At 42.8% G+C, this 23051-nt stretch overlaps 1 protein-coding gene across 2 annotated transcripts in view; it reads right to left on the bottom strand.

Annotated features, from left to right (window-relative positions):
• The window catches only part of igf1ra (insulin-like growth factor 1a receptor), a 70746-nt gene that overhangs the window by 42188 nt on the left and 5507 nt on the right, over window positions 1-23051 (bottom strand). For both annotated transcript variants that reach the window (XM_069711097.1, XM_069711098.1), the window contains exon 2: window positions 17922-18485. In XM_069711097.1, the coding sequence (XP_069567198.1) occupies window positions 17922-18485 (564 nt within the window). The remainder of the gene's footprint in view (window positions 1-17921; window positions 18486-23051) is intronic.

Raw genomic sequence — 23051 nt, 5'->3', positions numbered from 1 at the left:
AGGAGAACAGAAAAGCTTCTTGTCAATCTTGCAGGGACTTCAAAGGGTTCAACAGTCTAAACATTTGTAGAAATTTGTGGAATTCGGCAAACTTAATTGCACCTGACCTACAAGAAGACCCGGATTCCAGCCCAATAATCAAATCCTGTGGTGAAACCGACACAACACTAAAATCTGGTGTGTGAGACTTGTGAGAGATGGAGAGGTGTATCCCTATTAATGATTATTTACACTGGACAAAACCAGCCGAAAGGCAGGCAGCTGGTACTGACTGCAAGAGACAGTGAGCAGCCTAGTAGACGGCATGGTGGCATGACATCGAAAGAACATGATCATATATCTCTGAGGTTGGGGAAGAATGTAAAAGAACCAGCCAAGGGAAACAACAGAAATACAGCTGGACCATTCCCACACATAGAAACCATTGGCACTCCATATAATTCTAAGCCAAGCCCACACACACACAATGCCTAATGTGTGGAGTTGCCACCATTCTGAACGACATCAGTGGATAATATGGGAAAAGACAACATTTAGTTTACAGAAAAAGCGACACTAATGAAACAGTGTGCCCACACGGATTGTACAGTCCCCGTGTGCTAACATGACCTTTTACAATACAGTTCAATATCATTATCCAAGTAGAAAACATTAATAGATGTGTCGTCACTGCCTAATCGCTGTTAAGAGGAATAAGAAGTGGAATTTTCTAAAAATATCCTGATTTGTAGGGGTCTTAGAGGCTAAACACTGCATTCTGGAGAAGCTGAGCTGAGTGCAAGTGACGTGTCAGCGGATCACTTACCGTCATGCATTCTTTATTTGAGCTGTATCCCTCTTGAGTGCCTTAGGTAACCTCACAAATAACATGCTTAAAAATATGGGGTTGAAGTGAAAACAAGTCCCCAAATCAGGATTACTGGAAGGTTTTATTTCACTTCAGACTCTTGCTGGTCTGGTGCATGATGTTGAATTCCAAACCTTCCCTGTTACAAAGCCCCACAAAGATAACTCAGCCCTACAGCCTTCAAGGTATAGTAGAGCAAAATAACATAAGGGAAAAGTATTGAGTCACCCAGTATGGATGGTGGCTTACATTGTTTAATGATACTGATCTACTGAATGGGGCTACATAGAAAGTTTGTACAATCTGAACAGCCTGAACAAGCCGAGAGGTAGTGGAGTGAGAAATTAATTTTTTAAAGGTTGAGGGGGTTATGTCTTCTTTCTGTCTGTCACATTACATAAAGGCACCAGTGTTATCCTTTTGAAACAGTGGAAATGAACTGTACTGACAGCAAAGACAGTAGTCTTTTATGTAATCCCTGTCCAGACCGAGGCATTTTTTTTTATCCTGGGTAAGCAGGCCAACAGTGCCCACAGGCTGAGAGGAGGTCTTCCAGCTCAGCAGCTGTTTGGGTGAGGATCTGCGGGAGGGTGAGGAAGAGGAAGAGGAGGAAATCAGATGAGGAATAAAGTGTAAGGGATGGGAGTTGGGTAAGAACATGAGGAGGAGAGTCGGTGATGTAGTGTCGACAGCTTTCAGCTAGCGAGCTATGGAGTTGGTCAAAGTTTATCAGACAAAGCAAGTGATGAGGAAACAATAGGCATTCTTCCAGATCTCCCTGTGAGGGTCAGACAGTGAAAAGGCCACCACCCCCCACACCCTCCCCTCCCACACACACACACACACACACACACACACACACACACACACACACACACACACACACACACACACACACACACACACACACACACACACACACACACACACCCCACATGCTGTGTCCAACAAAAGCATGTAAAGCAAGCACTGTCTGTGTTTTGCACAAGCTTTAACTAAAGCCTACACCGGGCATTAAGAACAACAGACAATTTCATGAAGCAGACATGACATCACCGAGGGAATAATACCGACACTGTGACAATATGTAAGACGCAGTAAGCCCGAGTCAATACCAATTGGCTCATTTAACAGAAGCTGCCCATTGTCTGCCCTGTTTGGCATCCCACAGTCCACACTAACATTGTATCTCCTCTCCTTAGCTCTCTCATAGACAGAGGAATCTTCAGTATGCAACAAGAATGCCAGCAGGGAAGCCAGACATAAGACTGAACTGAAGTACTCTTGGCTGATGGGGGGAATAAGTTATAGGACAGACAAAATATAAGTACGGCAAAGCTTTAAGAGTAAACTTGAGTTTGTGTTGATTTCAGATTCTAATGGGATTTGGGACTATGAAGTAAACAGAGATGCCTCAGAGGCTACTGATCGCAAGGCATCAGAAACCACTAGTGACCAATCAAGGTTCTGAATATATTTTTGAGTGGCGGAAAGTAATGAGCACAATGACATCAAGAAAAAGGCTTTTCTTTTTGGTACCGTCCCCATGCTCGTGTTTATTCCAGTCAAGACTTATTCTTCTGTCGGTTTAATGGTGCAGCACACTTTAAAAACTCCATTGGCAGATTTATGGTCATTCAGATGGGAGTCACCGGCACACATACGCACACATTGACAGTAGAGCTGTAGAGGAGAGAACAGGCTACTCTGATAAGCAATGAAAAGCTCTGGATCGAATAACACAGGGGCCATGCACCTATTTTCTCCAAGGATCAATTCAAAAGTGATAGTGGCAATGATAACCGATACTCAGATTAAATAAAACACCACAGTGCCAATAATCTAAAACAGAAATCGAATTACTCTCTCGATGTCACCCCAATTTCTCCAACAATTTAGAAAAAAAACAGGGAGTTATCTTGGCTTTTGTTAATTTGAAGAGCCAAATGTCAGATTCCAATATTATCACCAAGGCTAGAATCGCTGCATTGCCTAATAGCATCTGTGATTTAACTTAGACAGAGCCCAAACTAAACTAACAGACCATTAATGGCCAATTGTAAGAGGCTATTGGCACAAAAAAGCTGATTCATCTCTGCTGAAGAGAGCCGCTTAGTTAGAACAATGACTCTGGGTGGCAATGAGGGTAGAAGGCCACACTTGAAGTAGCTTATGATCTTTACAGCTAATCAAAGCCATGGAAGCACAGGGAGGGAGATTGGGGAGAAATCGGAATGGTGGAGAGCACCAGTGGTAGATAAGTTCCAACCAGAAAGCCTTCACTCTCTGAAGATGCCCACAAAAGACCTAAGATGGGGAAGGATGCCAAGCAATTAACTAGAAAACTCACTAGTTCAACAGTCACGGTCTGGAAGCGTTTTAATAAGCTGGAAACTATTTCCAAAATGTTTGACGGTTCCGATGACGACAGGAGACAAAGGGCTGCATTGTAAAGGCAGAGTGTATTTTTCTTTGCTGATCAAGTTTACTGCCAAAGGGCAGAGAACAGGCGACAGACTCAAGATCAGTCGCTGTTGTTTCTTTAGGCCCCACCTCCCCCCACTCCACCTCCTAACACACACACACACACACACACACACACACACACACACACACACACACACACACACACACACACACACACACACACACACACACACACACACACACACACACACACACACACACAGCCTTCTCCACCACAAAGGCAGACATGCAAGACCTCCTCCATTGAGCTATGTCAGAAAAATGCCACGCTGCAGACCATCCCCACAGTGGCCTGTCGCCAATATCCTGAATCAATCTGCAGTATGATAGCCCTAATTTAGGCCATTCAGAGAGTAAGTATTTATATGAGAAAGTTAAAGTCAGTAAAACCACTAGAGATTCCTGGAATGGGTGTGTCACTTAGTTGACAGAAAGAAAAAAAAAAAATGAAAATAAGGCAAAAGAAATAATGTCACAGACAGACAAACACTTCCCAGCACAAAGCCTTTGTGTGTCACCCTCACACAACAGCCATTTTCCACACTTCAGTCGATCAAACACAAACATATACACATAGGAAAAACTCATACATTTACACCAAAAATAAATGCAGTTGATGAGAGGACAGATTGAAAAATTTTTTTTTTTGCTGGTTAATACATTTTTTTTGTTACATTTTAGTTCTTTTTCTGCTCTGTGTTTCAGCAGCCTGTACTGGTGGTGATTACTTAAAAGGAAACTTTACAAGTTGGCCTGGTCATAGATCAGAGCTGAGGGGATATTTTTGGGACCATGGGGGTGACAAACGTGTTTGATCTTGACTTTGTCTTGTAAAGATGTCAATGTGGATGTGACCTCACTGCAGGGTGGAGATAAGTGAACATCCGCCGTGCTCACTTCGTCTCAGTCCTTCTTCACTCACGCCTCCCACCCCTTCTCCTCCTCCAGTAGCCAGCCTCTCCGGCAGGACATGACCCGCCCAGCTCATACTCACTCCATAAATCAAGAGCTACATCTCCGTTGTTGCACTTAAAAAGAGGCGGCGGCGCTGCCTTTCTTTGCTGTGCCCCGAGAGGCCGCTTCCTCCCACCACACCGGAGCCAAGAGTTTAAACACATGCTTGTGTGCAGCATTTTCTGACACCCGCAGGCACTAAGTGACGCGCTGAATGCAGAGGTGTCTGTCTCCATGGCAGCACCAAAGAGCACATTGGGCAGAGCACGTACTTACATGCTAGGAAATAACAATCCCTTTGATATTTACATACACTTCAAGGCAAAATCACAGTTGGCTAGTGTGTGCTCTGTTGTTCACTTCATTTGAAATAAATAGCATAAGATCAGTAAGCTGATTTTAATATATTAAGAGCAGACACAGACCAAATGTGTGTGGGGTTCAAAGTCATTCTGTGTAGATTCTCCACACAAGAAGCAAACAGAAAAAATATATAAAGAGCCAACAAAACGGCACAGGTAAGAGCTTCCAAAAATATTAAGATACAAATAGTTAAACCCAAATTCTAAGAGTTTAAACTCTCTTTTTAATCTTTCAATTCAAGTAGCAGTGGAGTCAGTGACAAAAAAAAAAAAAAGGTTCAGTCTCAATGGCATCCCTCCTGGTCTGAAATATTTCCTTTACTTAGGCCAACATGCTTGTACACCAGCCACTTTAGACTTTCACTTAATTAAAAAAAACTGTGTACCAAAAAGGTGTAAAAACTTCAAGAGCATTCCTGCTTTGAGATTCTACATGATACTTCGGCCCCTCACCAGGCCGAGGTGGGCAGCTGGCTTGGTTTTATGACCAGGAGCCCTCCAGAAGCACAAAATGCTAATAATACCAAAGCTGCACAAAGTAGGCTAGAGTCCAGCATATCTCTCTGCTCGTCTACGAGCCAGTCAACCGACTGGTGCCAAACCAGTGGCTTATACTCTGATCCATCCACACACCCATGACTGTCCTGAAACATACACAGAAGAGTCCTGCATCTGGCATCACACAAATAAACCAGACAGACAATTTTAGCCATAATCCACGATGATCCAAAGAAGTGCTCCCCTGAACCCACCACTCTCATCGCTGTACTTCAAAGTGAGTTAAGGATTCTCCAGTGCTTCTAAGTGATAATAATAAGAAGTCTCTTCACCCTCCACGCTCTCTCCTTCTATTGCTCTCCACATACAAACTCATACTGTGTCAGAGAAGCAGGCGATGGCCATTTGGAAATCAAAAGATTTAATTAGAGCAAACCTTGCAGAGATATTTTGCACGTACACATTTTTGCACAGCTTCAGGATAACCTGAAACTGATCAGCAATGTGTTGTGAGTGACTTAGGGTGGCGTATTTCTATTTAATATTTGTGTCGGTGAATTTACCGAGTGGAGCAGGTTGTGATATGATGCTGTGGGGAGGCCAGGACAGTCTCTACCCACCACCACAAAGGGAAATAGTATACCTATGGAGGCCACACCATTAAATTGAAGCCCTGCGTCACGACATACCCATTCCTGAAACTCTTATCATGCTGGGTGTTCACTGTCCCGCATAGTCAGTAACTAAAGAGCATAGCATTGACTGAGTAAAGATATGCTTGAGAATTAAACCAATGAAATTTTGCTTAAGCAGACCGTTTTATGTTTACCCTAATTATAAGCATTTGTTACAAATGTCCATTTGTGTGGTACAATGCACATGGTCTTTGGGCTTGGAGTAATCATACTGCCTAATGGCTCTGATGTAAACAAAATTAGCCACTCATTTGAAAAAAGCCATGGAGCAGAAGACAGTTGAGTAAAACCTCCACATGAATTGATTGCCTGAAGAGACTGTATTGTGCCTTGCGGATGAATGACCCGCATACGTGGAGCAAAACACATTGGCAACACAATGCCACAGCTCGTTGAACAAAAGCTACTTTGTGTCTGAGCAAGCTGTACCTATGCAGATACGTACATACAGTATATACACTACATAGAATACATGCCGAGAGGCAGTGACACACATCCCCTCTCATGTACTTTGCGGTATTTCATTTATTTTCAGGGTGACACGCATCTGAAGTTGGGTTTTGACATTTAATCTAAACACTAAAATGAGTATTTTGATCTCAGTCCGTTAAAAGGTTGCTGGTAAATAAAGGCTACGCCATCATGGTGAAATCCAGTCTTTTGTGTTGGAGCTCTTAAACAGAAAAAAAATATTAAAGGCATGTCAGTAATGTAAAAATTTCAAAACAACCATTAGACTAAACTTCTGCTGTTATACAAAAGTTTGCAGCATTGAAAAGGAGACAAAGAAGGAGATAAAATAGCACTGCAACCTGTACAGTAAATAAAACTTACAGAAAAAGGCTATTTCCCTGTAGGAACAACATTCTCATGTATTTAAAGTGGATTATGCATCGTTCTTCTCTCTTGCCCCCCTACCACACTAATGCATCCTTCCTGGCCGATCAAAGCTGGTATTTTTGACGTGCGTCTGCACTGTAGCTATGAGCAAAAAAACACAACTAGAGAGAGTCAAAGCAGGATGAAGTTTGAGGGGTTTTCCTAAACAGGAGCATCAGTGTCATTACCCCACACACAGGTGGAGGAAGGGAGGAAGAGAGAAAAAGGGTTGGAAGATAATACCATATATTATGCAGGAAGGTAGGTGGAATGCAACAACAAGCTTCTTACAAGCAAGTACACGTCTGGTCTGGAAATGTACTAACAACAGTACATATAGGACAAAAGAGTATCTTACTACTGGGGAGGGTCGAGACAACAGCTCAGCCACTACGCCTTTTCCCCTTGTTCCCCTTGTCATGACGCAGAGGTGTATTTTGACTTACTCGTCAACAGTAAGCCATGGCTTACTAAAAAAAGGAGAGGTGTAAGAGAACAAAAGCTAAAGCAAACTGGCAAGCGCAGCGTGGGTGGAGAGAAGGGAGGCTACGCTGAGTAAATGAGTGAGTAATAAAATATGAATGACAATGGGCCATGTTTACATGCAGGCTGTAGGCTAGTGTCTGTCATGTTTATCAGACAGCCACGGAGAGAGGCGATTTCTGATTCACACTCAAGTGCAAACAAGCCCCGCCTCTGTAATTGATGCACTAATGGGAGTGGGTTGGTGGTGGTGGGTTGTGTGCATGTGTGTGTGTGTGTGTGTGTGTGTGTGTGTGTGTGCGTGCGTGCGTGGGTGTGTGGGGGGGTGGCGTTGGACTGAAGGGGGACGAGTCCAGACTGGGACTTCAAAGGCGTGCTGGACGCTTATCAACAAATGCGCTCTCATCAGACACAAGAGGGATGGAGCAGATGAAAGGAGTGCTAATGCACCGCCTCCTCCATCCCCATCAAGCCGTCCTTTCTGCTCTATCAGCAGACCTGATGAGCCAGACTGCCGTACGAGGGTGAGCTGTTTCGAAACACACACACACACACACACACACAGACAAAAACACACATACAAGACAGGCGGTGGGTCAGTAAGCAAGCTCGTCATTTGAATAGCAGAGCCATCACTGGGACACACACGTTTTGCTTACAAGCCAACAAGGACAGAAACTCTGGAAGTGCTTTGGATGGAATCATAACAGCTACTGAGCTTATGTTTCAGCATATCCATCTCAATGGACAACTGAGTCAACTCCCTCTGATAATGAAGACTTTGTGAGGCAGTTGAAAGGTCAGGAAAAAGCTAGGAAGGGAACAAAAGTTGGAACTGTGTTGGTCAAACTGCTGTTTCAAGGTCAAGAATGAACTTTGATGCTGTTTCTTGGCTGAGGCCATTTATTAATTTAGATTTAGAAGTAACCAGGTTTTGCCATACAGTATCCCTTTGTGTGTTTTCTGCTATCACTCCAATACAATGAAGGTGAATGGAATTGTATTTCATGGCTCTCATCGCACTAAAAAAAAGCAGGTAGAATTTTAACATTATTCCCTGTTTGGACCCAGCCCTTGCCTAAATGACAAATCTCTCTGGTGATCTTATTATGGGTCAGCACTGTGTTGTCATTCAGGCTGCCTTGAGGGGGACCAACAGTGACAAAATTGTCCTGTCACCTTACCTTAGCCTATCTGCCACCACAGAGTCACGATAATCTTTAATGGCCTGCAAATCCAAAGCCAATTTAGTGAGGATGAATGAGGATAGTGGCAGCTCCCAGGTGACGCGGCCTTTCCCTCCCTTCAAGCAGCAAGCGGAGATAGAGCTGCAGTGGGAAGCTCTAGAGACCTCTATATTTATCTGACACAGTAACAAGCCGCTGTCTGACTGCTGCATGGTGCAATACAGCTGTACAGCTTTTCTTCCGCCAGCTCCCCCTGCCTTCCCCATCCCTTCTCAGACTCCGCTCCACTGTGGCCAATAATGAAGGAACCAGCAATGACCCGGCAACATGTCATCACTTTGGGCGTTGTCATGAATGGAATTGCATTTGCATCCACATCTACGAGAATAATAAAATACACACAAATTCTGATCAGCACTTCACACGCTGCTGGATTTCTTTACAGGAGGAGCCATATTTCAAAGCAGGAACCGTAATTCATCCAGGGCCACCCCGATGCTAACAAAGCACCAACTGGTGGCCGAATGAGGCGACCGGCCAAGGAGCTGCCGGTCTGCCAAGAGAGCCATGCCAAGAGGGCTGGAGAAGGCAGAGGAGCCCCCAGCCACCTGTGCCCATTAGGCTGCGTGCTGACAACTGCACTGAGCCCTGGGGATCCCACCCAAACAAGATGACGAGAGGAAGAGGAGGCACCAGACAGGGTCAAGGTCAGTTTTCAGTCACCGACAAAAAGCAGACTGACTACGTCAGACAAGTTAGTCTACTTTATGGGTTGTTGACATTGAAAAGTTACATGGGGGAAGATTTGTAAAGAGCTGACACGATCAAAACTTTGTTTGGAGCTAATATAATGTCAATCCTCATGCTGGCACACAGAAAATGTGAAGAGAGGATTTGAGGGGAAGTGTGTGGTTGTCACAGGCATTTCATCTAGCTGTGTAATTCATGAGGTTTCCTTTGTAATTTTATGATGTCCTTTCATCTCCTCATTGTACACATGCTCCGAAAAAGAACAGACAGCAAAACACCGCTGGCACGCAGAGGCCTGCTTGATATCTCTTTTATAGATGCTGTGTACACAAATCACACACACACACACACACACACACACACACACACACACACACACACACACACACACACACACACACACACACACACACACACACACACACACACACACACACACCCATTAGATCCATGATTCATCCTTGGCTAAGCTGCTATAGGATACAATTACTGTTCTTTAGTTATTATACAAGAACTTTCCATAGTTGATGTAAGAAACTTTGATTGTACCTGCTGGATTATTTAGAGTTAAACTCACTTGGTCACAAACTTTAAAACAAAACACATCACACAACTACACATGGCCTAGGGAAGTGGATTGGTTTTCAAAGAAACACATTTCAGCCATGTGTGGAGGGAAAGGTAGAGGGAGCAGCTCAGATCCCCTCACGTCTCCTTACCACACACATAACGGGAAGAAAATAGAGGAGCAGTGTTTCTGTGACCTCAGTGAACCACACTAACTATTCTGGCAAAGCAGCATACTCTCCTCTCTCTGCGGCATGCCAGCGTACATCCTCACCTCTGCAGGAGAGAATTGTCAGCAGGAGATTTCTTTTTTTTCCGCTGTGGAATTAACCCCTGCTCTCAGAGCTTACTTGCAGGCATGGCACATTATCTCCCTGGAGCCACTTCCAAGCCAGCCCAGCAGTGAGTAAATGGCTGCTCTGGCCTGAGCTATATGGAGGAATAGAGCTGGGGCAGGCAGGCAGACAGAGGCGCAGTTCAGGCGCCAAGGGCAGGCACAGGCAGCATACGCGGGCACTCGTCTCTCTCACCTCTCTGAGAGGCGTCACTAAGAGGCGGCGATAGCCCTCACCCTTCCTGCCATTTAGAGCGGGGCTGAGGGGAACCTACCACAGAGCCGGGGGGGGGGGGCATTGAAGTTATAGTATTCACGCAGATTTATGAATGAGCAGTGAGAGTAAAGGATGAGTCACAGCTTCCGAGTTGCACAGCCAGAAGGCAGCAGGCAGCCTATCACCAGAGGCACTGGGTAGCTCAAACAAGCATCAAACAGGCTGGAAACATATTACACACTGGGCTGACACTTACAGGCTCACATGCAGTCACACACACACACACACACACACACACACACACACACACACACACACACACACACACACACACACACACACACACACACACACACACACACACACACACACACACACACACACACACACACACACACACACATAGATGAACACAGCAGGCACAGTCACAGTGGGCACATGAAACCTGGGCACAAGTTGAGGAAAATTTGTCAAGAGGGATGGCACGTGAGAGAAAAGAGTGACTGTGTGTTTGGATGTGAGGGCAAGTGTGTCAGTCTGTCTCTTTGGAGGCTGGCAGCATGACACGCAGGTCCTATTTTGGTCAATCAAGTCTACGAGAGAAAACCAAGGAAAAGAGGCTAATCTGGTAGTGCTTTGAGAGAAGACCTTTGTGGGCCACAGAGGACAGGAGTTGGATAAACTCACAGGGCTCAATGGACAATAAGGCCTGCTGTTCATACATGGACAATGACACACTGTATAACCATGTCATCATGACTTCGCAAAACTTTTCAAACTTGCAATCAAATTTAAATTATACCAAGAAAGACGCGGTTGTTGACATTAAAAGTCAGTAATGGCAGTTGACACGCGTCTGTGGCTTTTTACCGCACTCTGCTCAAGCAGTGAGGCAAATATAATATGTTACAATTTTGCAAGAAGCTCCAAACAAATTAAAGTGTGAGGAAAAAAGAATTCCACTCTGACCAATCACACCCTAGGCCTCTCAAAAGTCCAAAGGCAACCAATAAAACCAATCGAGCAGAAAAACTATTTGTAACCAAACTAAGTTTTCCTCCTTCGCCGTAAGAGGGCTCGGGCTCTGGGTACTCGGTGAAGAAGGTCTCCGTTTCGGGTGAATGTAGTAACATCAGCTGCTAACGGATCCTAAAAATGACATTTATGAATGTGACCTAGATGGGAGAAAATGTGGCAAAGGCCAGGGGAGAGAGTGAGAAGAAGGGAGGGTGGGCGCAGAGATGGAATGAGTGTAGACACTTGCACAAATACACACCAGATTATGAGAATGATCAGAATAAATGATATGTAATCTAAAACTGTGGTTAAAAACTTGGTAATATGATTAATTTACAATATATAGGCAATGCTGTAGATTAAAACAGTGTAGCAGTACTGTAAACTGTGAAATGCTCCTTAAACTAACGAGTACTATAAAAAAAAATACAAGAAAGAAAATAGCCATATAATTGAACTATTATTTAAAAATGAATGAAAAAAATAATTTCCCCCATTTTCTGTCTGTCTTCACTGTTGCTGTCAATGAAGGCATAAAATCGTTAAAAAAAATGCTTTCCATAAATACTGTTTATAAATGTGCTAATTTACCTTTGCAACCTATCAATGTAGACTTAATAAGTAATGCTAAAATCTGCAGACATTATTGTGGAAAATCCTTGACTGATTAAAAAATGTTGTTAGTTTGGAGACATAAAAGTTTTCATCGACCACAACTGAGGAAGAAGAAGAGGAATGACAAGTTCCTTCCATTCTTTCTCCAACAAACTCACACATTGAAACCTATTTACAGCCGGTTGTCGCTTCTCTTGCCCTTGGACCGCTGTTTAAAGAGACAGAAGCTTCTGAGAATACAAAGAGAACAAAGGGCTGCCGTGAAGGAAGCTTTGTCTGCTTTCTAATGTATATATTTCAGAGGCACAGTGGAGTTGTAACGCTGTGCATCAATAGTCCCCGGTCCTCGTGGGAAATAATAAAGACAAGGATATGCACACATACACAGTGTCAGAGTTAACTGACAAGGAACAGTCTTATGTGTTGATTACGTCCTGCTGAAGGTACCCAAGGTCTACGCCATACTCTGCAGCAACGCTGAAATGCTTGGTACTAACCATGTACAACCACCTTTGTCAACTCTAACCATGTTAGTGGGTAACATGACGGATGTGATTATTCCATCGTTAGTCTGGTGGTTGTGGGAAGGCAGGAGTGAACGAGTCTGATCATCATCATCTCGTTGGCACTAACACTGGCATGCTGCCTGAACTTTGTACAAAATGGAGCAGAGCGCAGGCGGGTAGTTCATGTCCAGTGGAAGCAGCGGATGTATGGGCACTGAGTCACGGTGCTGAGTGTGCCCCCAGGAAAGCACCAGACTCTCAAGACTGGAATTTGAGCTTGTTTCTGTGTCCTGTCCCCACGACCGCAGGACTTTGATGAGCTCCAGAAAAGCCATTAAATATTTAAAGGCTTCCTCGTATCTGCTGTTGGATGTTGGTTAAACAAAAAATAATGGACATGATCATATGAACAAGCCCCACAACAACTCCAGAGATAAAATAGACCACACACACTGATCAGTCTGACTCCTTCTTATCGCAAATAAGACACAAACAGTGTCTCTATGGTGCTGCAAACATAGTCGGCACATACAGCCTGTGCTGTGCAGTGTATTTCCCCCTCTTTATCCCCTCACAACACCAATGACTAAGCCAGCAGGAATTTCTACCTTATATACTTAAAGGGGCAGACTCAGTTTATCCAACTTAACGTAGTGTACATGCTTTACACTGTACTAATTGTAACTATCAATACATGCAGCTCACGGTCAGCACAAACGGAGCATCATTTCTCTGCAGTTCAATCTCTGTAGAACTAATCTTGACAACAAGAAGTTTGATATATGAGGTAGCCTCCGAAATCAATTGGCAAAAATCCTCTTAGGAACAAGGACTTGCATTCTGTTTTCTCTTAGATTAATTTATAGTTTCTTGTCAATAAGCATTGATTAGATAAAATTAGCATAGAGCAAGAAAAAACAATCAAAATGGAAACAGAAATTCTTCTACCAGTTTTTAACAGTTAGTTAGCATATAACTATACAAGTTTAAAACAAGTCTTTAGATATTGTTTTTCTTACAAGAAGAATTCCCTATTTACTCCTTTTTTAGCAAAACACTACAGTGCCTGGCTGTTTAAGAAAATTGCTTTGTCTTATTCCTATGTGAAAGTATTTGTTTGTGACTCATTTTTAAATAGTCATGTCTTAAGCAAGAGGTCAGAACGTAATGAGACGCAAACAAACAAACTGTTGGTCTTTCCAGGATATTCAAACATCACCAGTGTTGTGCTTTATTAATGAGATTAATACAAGATTTTGTCTGCCTGTCAGAACTTGTTTACCCTGCAGTTACATCATCTAAAAAAAGGGTTTTCTCCTGCTGTGAAGTGGGCTCAGGTCAGAGCACTTAGACCAGAGATATCAAGTAGGTCTTTGGCAAAGAGGGAGTAAACATATTATCAAATGCAAAAGTCTCCCAGGCAGGTGGGGAGCTCTCCCAACTGCAAGGGCTCCAAAATGCTTTTGCTTGGCTGAGTTTCTTCTGGGTTCAGTACAAGGACACACAGGGCAAAGACTCTGTGGCAAAACAGGACAGCAGGTCTCCTTATGTTCAATTTTCATCTTTAACTTAAAGCTCAAGCTGACACTACATAACGGTAAACCCACTACACCTCTGTTTTGCATGTTTAACAGGCAAAGGCAGTTTTGGTTTTCACACATTTTGGTAACATTTTCACAAGCAGACTTGACTTACGACATGTATCTGACATTGCAGACATGACGTTCCTTCAAATCAGACAGGCTAAACGTCTGATAAGGGTTGAGAAACTAGACCAGAGTGCCTGCAAGGCTGACCCTACAATAAGCCTATATTCTATTACATAAAGAAGACATGTGAGCTATGTGAGGACCAGCAAGTATGAGAGCGTGTGCCTCCCTGTGGAGCTATGAAGACTAACCTGCCCTGAGACTGGGCAAGGAAACAACAGCATGCTCCCTGCTTGCTCATCTGCCTAATTATAACAGCCTCTTGTCTATCTGGCTTTGGCTCAGGTCCAGCAGCAGAGGGCAGGCCTGTCTGCCACAAACACAGAGACCTGAGGAGGCTATTTGAACCAGGCTAGACACCTTTTAGTCACTGGATCCCCGATAACTCCAAGCAAACAGCGTGCAATGTCAAAGGATCTAGGGCCTGGCCAAACAAGCGGGTTAGTTGTGACCATTGTGTGAGTGAGAGAAGGCCCCCTACAAGTAAACAGTGGAGAGATATCTGAGCTGGCGCTGTTAACAGCCCCTGATAAGCCCTGTAGAAAAGAGCGAGGTGAAAATAGAAGAGGAAACACCAGCAGAACAACTGACAAGGACAATCAGAGATGAGGCTGAGGCTAAGTGAAGTGGAGAACGCCAGTGAGGAAGAAATGAACAGACAGCATGTACAAAGTGGGGAAAGCAACAGCGGGGAAGCCGAGGAGGATATACCAGGAGGCATGAGGGGTTAAAGGAGGAGGAACGAACGGAAAAACAATGGGAGGGACAGGGCATTTTTCAACACTCTGAGCACTGCCCTTCGAGAGCTCACCATCAAGCTTGTATACTTGACATTTGTCTGACATTTCCCCTCGTTGCCCCCCCTCCTGCTCCGGCTCCTCAGTAAGGGCCTCTCTATGCATCACTGCCTGCCCCTAAAAAGTACCCAGAACCTCTGATCCAATCTGCACTTCTCAACACAGTCACTCCCACTCCCTTCTGTCCACCCATAAGTACAGCATTAACCTGGCCTCTTCTGTCCAGCATCATATTAACATTCCCTTCTTTGCAGGCTGATCTAATACACCCCAAACTGTTGTTGGAAACATGTGGACGTTTTTTTGTTGCTCTGTGAAGCACCAGGAGGCCCAGAGGCTAAAGTAGTGAGCTCGGCAGACAGGACTCCCTCCCCATGTAGTGTAATTAAAGAGGAGACCAGGCCGTATTGACTAGAAAAACCACTGCATGCCCTTGAAGGAACATCTGTACTGGAGAAAAACAAGGCAATTATGCAGAGGGGTGGAGGGAGGAGAGAGGAATCTTAAGCAGGAAGGAGAGAAACAGACACATCAAGCCTTTAAAAAAACAACAACACAAAGACAGGCATGAAGCCTGGAATATTAAGAGACATCTCTGATCTGTTCTAGCTTCATTCTGTCCTTATTATTGCTTCAGTAACTCCTCCTTTTTCAGAACCATGCAGCTCTCTGAAGCCTTTATCTGCAGCCTTGAGACCTCACAGCCCTCTAGATGAATGCATTTACCCTGACCTCTGCCTGGGCCTTTGAGAGAAGTGAACTGGCTCAAACAATACTCTTGCTCTGCCTTTCAAGTCCGCTGTGCCAGAACAACAGAGGGCTTCGCTGCAAAACACCACATTGTGTCTACTGTGGGACTGAACAGGCGACTGCATCTTTCACAATGTGGCATTTTGTAAATGTGCACATTTGGGAAAATGTTGTTTTGTTTTTTGAAAGATATTCATATAACAGCACGACATTTTTAATCCACATTGCCAAATGTATATAGATCAAACAGCTGACAAGAACACACAAGGAGCTCCAGCAGGTCTCTGCATCCATTGAATAAACAGAGACACAAACAAAAAACACTGTAGCTTTTCTATAGACACAGACATGGTCACTAGGGAAAAAACACAAGCTTGATTTCCACTATTTGTTCTGAGGGTCCCTGAGGGGTGAAGGAGGGTGGTGTTTGAGACTTCAGACTGAGCTTGGGAGCTGAACACAGGTCTTAAGAAAACAAAAGAGGGGAAAAAGGGGGGATGGGGTGCAGAAGGCACTTTTTCCCACCATTATTGATGATAGGACAATTAAAATGGCACACAGCAAGCGTCATGTTCAAACTCATCGTTTTCCCCACAAATAAGTACCTGTGTGTCAGTGAGTTATGCTGCAATTTGGCTATTCTGACTCCAGAAAGAGGGAAATACTAGCAATTCCTTATCATACTGTGAAAACATAAATAAATAAAGGAATATACTACACAATGCCAAATCTGAGACATCAGCCATTTCACTGACACACATAAATTATGTCTGCTAACAATCAAACCAAAGCAGCAAAAAAAATGGAAGGTCATGTCTAATTACATCCTGTAATGAGCAGATAACAGCCCTTTCAGTAACAGTTTCTTTACAGATAAGTTTTGTCACTCTTTTGTGATGCTTTTCATACAGATGCATTGTGACATTATGGCAGTATTCATGCACAATAATTATTTTAAGAATGTGGTAATTGAGCACAAATAATTTTGCATTGGAGATAAACTGTAGGTCAATAGCCTATTTTCTATTTTTGTCACTACCATTTCAACTGTCTTCACGGAGTTATTTTTAAGTCTAGTCTGTGAAAGAATTTGACCCTCTGATAAAAACATTCAAGGGCCCCGTTTGTATTCAAAGAATAATATATGTGACCCTGACTGCAACCTTGAAAAAATATTCATGACCCTTCCCTCAGAAACCGTGGAGAAAAGTTAAAAACAATGTATGGAGGGCCTGAGGAAACAACTGAAAGCTTGATATTGTCAACGCAGCTGCATAAATAGCAAAACAGGCGAGAAACTTGATATAAAACCATAAGGAGAATGGTTGGATTATGCCAAAAAGCAATATAACGTTTCTAGCGGAAGCCTCAGCAACAGCTCAGCTTTGGCTGCGTGTGTCAAAACATGCTGCGGGACACTTTTGTAGGGGCTCGAACGGCCTTATAAAATAGTTTTTTAAAAGCATGAGGAAGCTGATCTAGTTGTCCCAATTTCTAATCTAAAAGCACACGTTGTCTCGCACTCTGAAATCTGTGAAAAAGACAGTGAAGATAATGTTACCACAAGGTGCTACACTCACCGTAAGTGCTGTATGAATAACTGAGGCAAACTGAGTGTCAAATGCACACAAGTGAATGAATTCAGACCTGCAGACTGAAAGGAATTCAACATTTAATATATAGAAATGATATGACCGGCTCCTGAACTGTTTTAAAAAATGCATGACCCTACTGCTGGGCCAAAGTTAAACAAAGATGACCCTCCCCCAGATTCATCAATATGCCCCTTTTCATAAATTGCAAAATGTCCCCCAGGCAAATATTTAGCTGACATGGTCCAGACAGGTAGACTACCTCATTTCTTGGCAGGGCAGCTTTAACCTCAACTGAGTATGCCTTTCTAATACCTGGTGCTCTATATTGCAGCCATCCTTCACTCCACAAATAGCCTGATCTAACGACAAGGTCTCTATAATGAACAGGGAGGAAATGTTTGCACTGGCCCATGGACAATCCTGCTGCCTGACGGAAATGAAGGAAAAACCCTGCATAGATTCATGGGATTTGTTCGCTGGTGAAGAAACGCACAATTTCAGAATGTTTGTGAGACTGGAAACCACCGACCGAGATCAAAGCCACATCTGCACTTACTCTACTTGTATTGCAAAGTCTTACACAAACACTGCCGTAATTAAAATTAATTTAGCAAACGTCATTCTCTTTTCTGAGACAGAGTATGAAATAAAACACCAGAGAGTTCAGGTTACCTTTCTGGCACTGGTTGGAGGTCCAGCAGCGGTAGTCGTTGTTGTCTTTGAAGGACGTCCTCTGACACAGAGGGTTATCCTCCATGATGCCTGGGCAGACATTGTCACACTCCTTTGCCTTCTTATTCCCATTGATAACATTGTTGAACTCAGCATCCATAATAAGAGACCAGTTCACCGAGTCCAAGTAGCAGAGCTCAGGGTTCTTTTCGATCCGCATGGCTCCTCGCGTGATGTTCCTCAGGTTGTACAGGCCAATGTCCTTCAGGCTGGTCATTTCGTATATCACCAGTGCGTAGTTGTAGAAGAGATTGCGCCCGCGGATGACACTCAGGTTGGGGAAGAGCATGCTGAGGCTATCCAGGCCCGAGACTCGAAACAGCAGCAGGTATTCGGTGATGACGGTCAGCTTGGGGAAGCTGAGGTGGCGGAAAACATCCTGGTGGATGTTGGCGGTCTTGTCGTTGATGAGGAGGATCTGCAGGTAGCCCTCCACTACTGTGCAGTTCTCAAGACGCTTGAATTCACTGATGTCATTTCGGATGTCGATACTCGGGCCACAGACTGAAAGGCACAGGGACACGTCACATGAGGATGCATTTTATTACTCTTGATCAACAAACACATCATCCGAAATGACACTGACAATAGAGTGTAACAGTTTTACATTTGTATCAGAAATGAATGCCGCACCAGGGTTTGCTGCGGGATACAGCAACACTACATATAGATTAGCATCTAAGATTACTTTGGCCTAAAGACTTTTAATTATCATAATCTTTTTGAAACATATAATCCTGTTAGTTAAGATGGTAAGGCTGGTACTTTTCTGGCAGTATGTCATACACACATACAAATAATACAGAGAGCAGGACTGGGATACCAAGTTCCTACACTATATGAAAGAAGTTAATTTATTCTCAGGAAGGTATTCTTTATGCTAAAAAGGAAAGAGATCATCGGGGCGATTGGCTGAGGTGAACACATTTCCAATAAAGAGGTGGGGGGAAATATTCAGTTTCACTGGAGGTGCACAAGTTAATATGTAGAAACACCCTCTGTATGATTAGCAGACGTAAACCCTGTCTTTCCCTGTAAAATGTTGTGTCACCTCAGATAACCTCCACATATAAATAAGCCAATTCTCTGTGCTCTGGAAACAACACTTGAAACCACAGTGCTTTAGCGTCTGCTGATGCTGACTGACACACACACACACACACACACACACACACACACACACACACACACACACACACACACACACACACACACACACACACACACACACACACATTAGCAACAAAGCCGCCATTTAATTATTGATGACAATCAACTCTCCCGCAAATAACGCCTATCAAGACTACACCAAATTAAACTATGTAACATACAAAAGGTAAATTCTTACCAGGTCAAACATACCGTCATGCGTGTCCTCAAACAACAGTATTTGAACACATTTTGACACAAATGTAAAGACAACAGGGACAAACTCGTGAGCAGTGGGTGGCAGCCGTGAGTTATGTCATTAGGCAGCCATCATAAAACATTAAAAACAAAAAAACAAATGCAGCCCATTGTGGGAAATAAAGTTTTCTGGCATGACTGTTAGTGGCCATCATCCAAATACTACCTAATATCATTGTTTAATGCAGTAGCATCCTGGAATTGTCACTTCCGGCTGCAAAGGCCTCTGCTGCTGCTGCTGCTGCTGCTGCTGCTGCTCAGAAAACGTGTCTCACTTTAATACTGGACATAGACTGAACTCAGAAGATCCAAAACCCTTTTTTTGTCTGATTTACTTTGAAATGTTTGCATTTGCACTTCTTAGCTTTTCAGCTACTTATTAATTACTTTTATATCGCCTAACTATTTACCACAGACCATTTACGCAGCACTAATGTTGACTGTTGACTCAATTCGGCCTACTCTTATCCTCCTTAATCCATTTATCCAATGGAGTCAACTGGTTTTACATTCTATCTTTCAGTCATTTGTCCAATAATTGTATCCATCCAAAACCATTTATTTTTTTACTTTTAGCTATTTCAACCATTTAGTTAATTTTGCTTTTTCATCCATAGCCTATTGCAAAAAAAAAATCAAAATGTTTAAAATAAAATAAAATTTCTATTTCTACAAATTTGATGAGCTACTGCACAATTCTTTCTCATACTGCAATACAACAGCAGAACCACCTGGGATAAAATCCTGGGGTGGTTGTGAATTGTGTAAATAACAAAAAGCTAAAGGTTCTACTGCAGGGACATATAAAAAAAAAAATCTCTCAATTCCCTTATATTGCATCTTAAATATTTATATAACCATAAATGATTTATTAAGTTTGTAGCTACATTCTGAAGCTAACAAATTGCATATTATTTAGAAGTGTTCTAAAAGAAGGTTCAACAATCAGAACAGGAAATGCCTTGACATATGAGCTCCTTGGTTAAACCTGTTATGTTCTTACAAGGGCTTAGGACGCTGCTGCGATGAGCGTGTCGGTCAAAGTGCCTGTCCAGCAAGACAGACAGACATGTTTTCAATAAAAGACCTGATCCCTGTCAAAACACTGGTTAATCACGTTTAGGGGATGAAAGAATGAGCTAAACTGTTTCCATTCCGAAAATAAACACTATGCCACCAGACTGTGACAAAAAAGACATGAAATATACATATGTAAAATCATACAAACATTCCCTACCTGACCTCTCCTTGGCATATATTCAATCCTAAGAAATTGATCTGCTTTCAAAATGTCTCCACAAGTGAATTAACTCCACTTCAGTAGTGACAACAACAACAACAACAAAAATCCATGTTTGATGTGCTTTGTTCAAACTATTCTGCCAAAAATAGAAGCCGCATTGTTTATTGGGATGAATGGGCTATATTTGCTCCTGTCAGGGTGTTTCACTTCTCCAAATTTAGAACGGAAACAATTACTCCAGTAGCAAATAGTATTTGCTTTCCCCAATCAACACCAATGCCCCTGGGCTCCACTTGTGAGCCATCGAGCTGCATGTCTTCTTTGTTTCATTGAGAATTTTCTTCCAGCTTCTCCAGCAGCCACGGAGAGAGGGAGGAGGGGTGGAGCCACTCAAATACATAGACTAATTTGTTTGTTATTAAAGAGAAACTCTAGGCCCCACTTCCTGATGAGGGCATTTATAAAATCGGGGCGTCTGGCCGGGGGAAAGAGTCCTGCCAGGCGTAGCTATCAGAGGCCATCCTGGTGTCAGCATTAACAGTATTTCTGCATGTTGTAAAAGCCAAGCAAATATCCCAGAGTATCTAAAATTGATTTACACTCAAAAAAAAATGTTGGAACAGGAAGAAAGAAAGGAATGACACAAACTTCCTCTTTGTGATCCCCTTGTTCTGCTCATTAGGCATGTTAAGTACCAGGAATTCCAATCATTTCCTTGCAAAAGTGAGAAGGATGTTGCCTCAAACTAAGCCTCCAGGCTTCTCTGATTATTGCCAGTCAATACATTTGTTGCAAAGACAACAATGCTTAAATAAGATTTAGCTACCAAATCCTTTATTCATTATAACTTCAAAAAGATATATTTCAGCGCCAGCATCCAAGTAGTGATAATCCTGGATACATGTGTCTGTCTCTCCCTCCTGTGTCTCTTTGCTCTTCACACTGCTGAGTAAACACTCATATCTCCACAGCCTAATGGGATCCATCGGCTCATGTTTATGATTGATAAACCTTGCCCTGGCCCTCTGTGGAAATGTCATCACACAAACACACCTGCAAAAGCACAGTCAAACATGACCCCTGCGCATGTCCGTCAAATGAAGCCAAGGCTAATGGTCACTATTTATCTTAACGTCACATAAAATCTGATTCAGATCCATTAAACATACTCGGTGCGTAAATAAACATCATCTCAGTTTTGGCTGACAGAGACATAAGATTGAAATCTGGACCACATGCCGTGCCGTTTATCAAAAGGGCGCAAACTGAGCATTCTGGGAAAGCACTTATATCCTTTACCAGACAACCAGCTGTAATCTCCAGGAAGGTTATGAGTCAAGATTCCTGACTCCCGTGTTCTGGCGTAGGTCCGTGCTTTTTGGCCTTCCTTTTACGTGAGGTTTTTAGGGTCCTAAAACTCTTGCAGCAGTTGCAGAGCTGCTAAGGTGCTGTGTGCCTAGTGCAATACATAAAGATGATATAAAAAGAAGAAAAATTTAAAAGTCTCACACTGGACAATGATCCTGGAAAAATGTCGTATATCTACTTAACCCTTGTGTTGTCCTTGGGTCAAAATGACCCGCAGCTGTGTTCAACCAAGTTCTATTTTATTTCTATATTTTTATATTTTTTTGGGATCATTGGTCATCATTCTTTAAAGAAACCCTCACAGCTTCCTTGTCACCAATGATTCCAAAAAATATGAAAATAAAATAGAAATTGGTTGAACACAGCTGCGGGTCATTTTGACCCAAGGACAACACGAGGGTTAAGAAATGATTTTAAATAGACAGAAAACCCACTACCAAATTGTCATCATTTACATTTTTGCCTATTGTTATTGATTACTATCCACTCATATTTTTAACATTACATTTTTTTTTAATATTTTGGGTCCGGATCCCAAAACGGAGAATTTAAAGTTCAGTAAGTATTTTAAATATGTTTCTTGGATGAACTTATGCATCTTGTTGAAAGGAGACTGTTAAAGTGTCACATATTGGGGTTAAAGAATATATTCAGACCAAAGCAACTGAAGAGTCATAATTATGCAAATTAATTTGACATTTCCTTCTAGATTATGAGCAACCACAAAGAATCTGGTTTTATTTATGAGGTGCACATGAACCAAAAGCTGCACTGTTAAGAATTCACTCTGTGAAATGTGCAACTGTTAAAAAAATAAATAAATACAAAAAAAAAGAAAGAGTCAGATTTGGAAATGATACGAGTCCTGAAGTATATTAACATCAAAATCAAAATTTAGTTCTGGTTCAAGCAGTGAGAGAGCTGGTTACAGAACAGTCATAGCCACTTGCACCTGCCACATCATCTGGCTCTAATCCGCAGCATACTGGAAGTCATCTGACCAGCGGTCTGGTGGGCCACTTCCACTCAGTGGACCTCACTTCAAACACTGA

The sequence above is a fragment of the Brachyistius frenatus genome, unplaced genomic scaffold, assembly GCF_029030835.1.
Source record: "Brachyistius frenatus isolate BFR_SWC_R1_liver_20210118 unplaced genomic scaffold, ASM2903083v1 Contig_97, whole genome shotgun sequence".
Classification (NCBI taxonomy): Eukaryota; Metazoa; Chordata; class Actinopteri; family Embiotocidae; genus Brachyistius; species Brachyistius frenatus.
The sequence above is the reverse complement of the archived record's forward strand: the minus strand, read 5'-3'. Positions and strand labels throughout refer to the sequence as shown.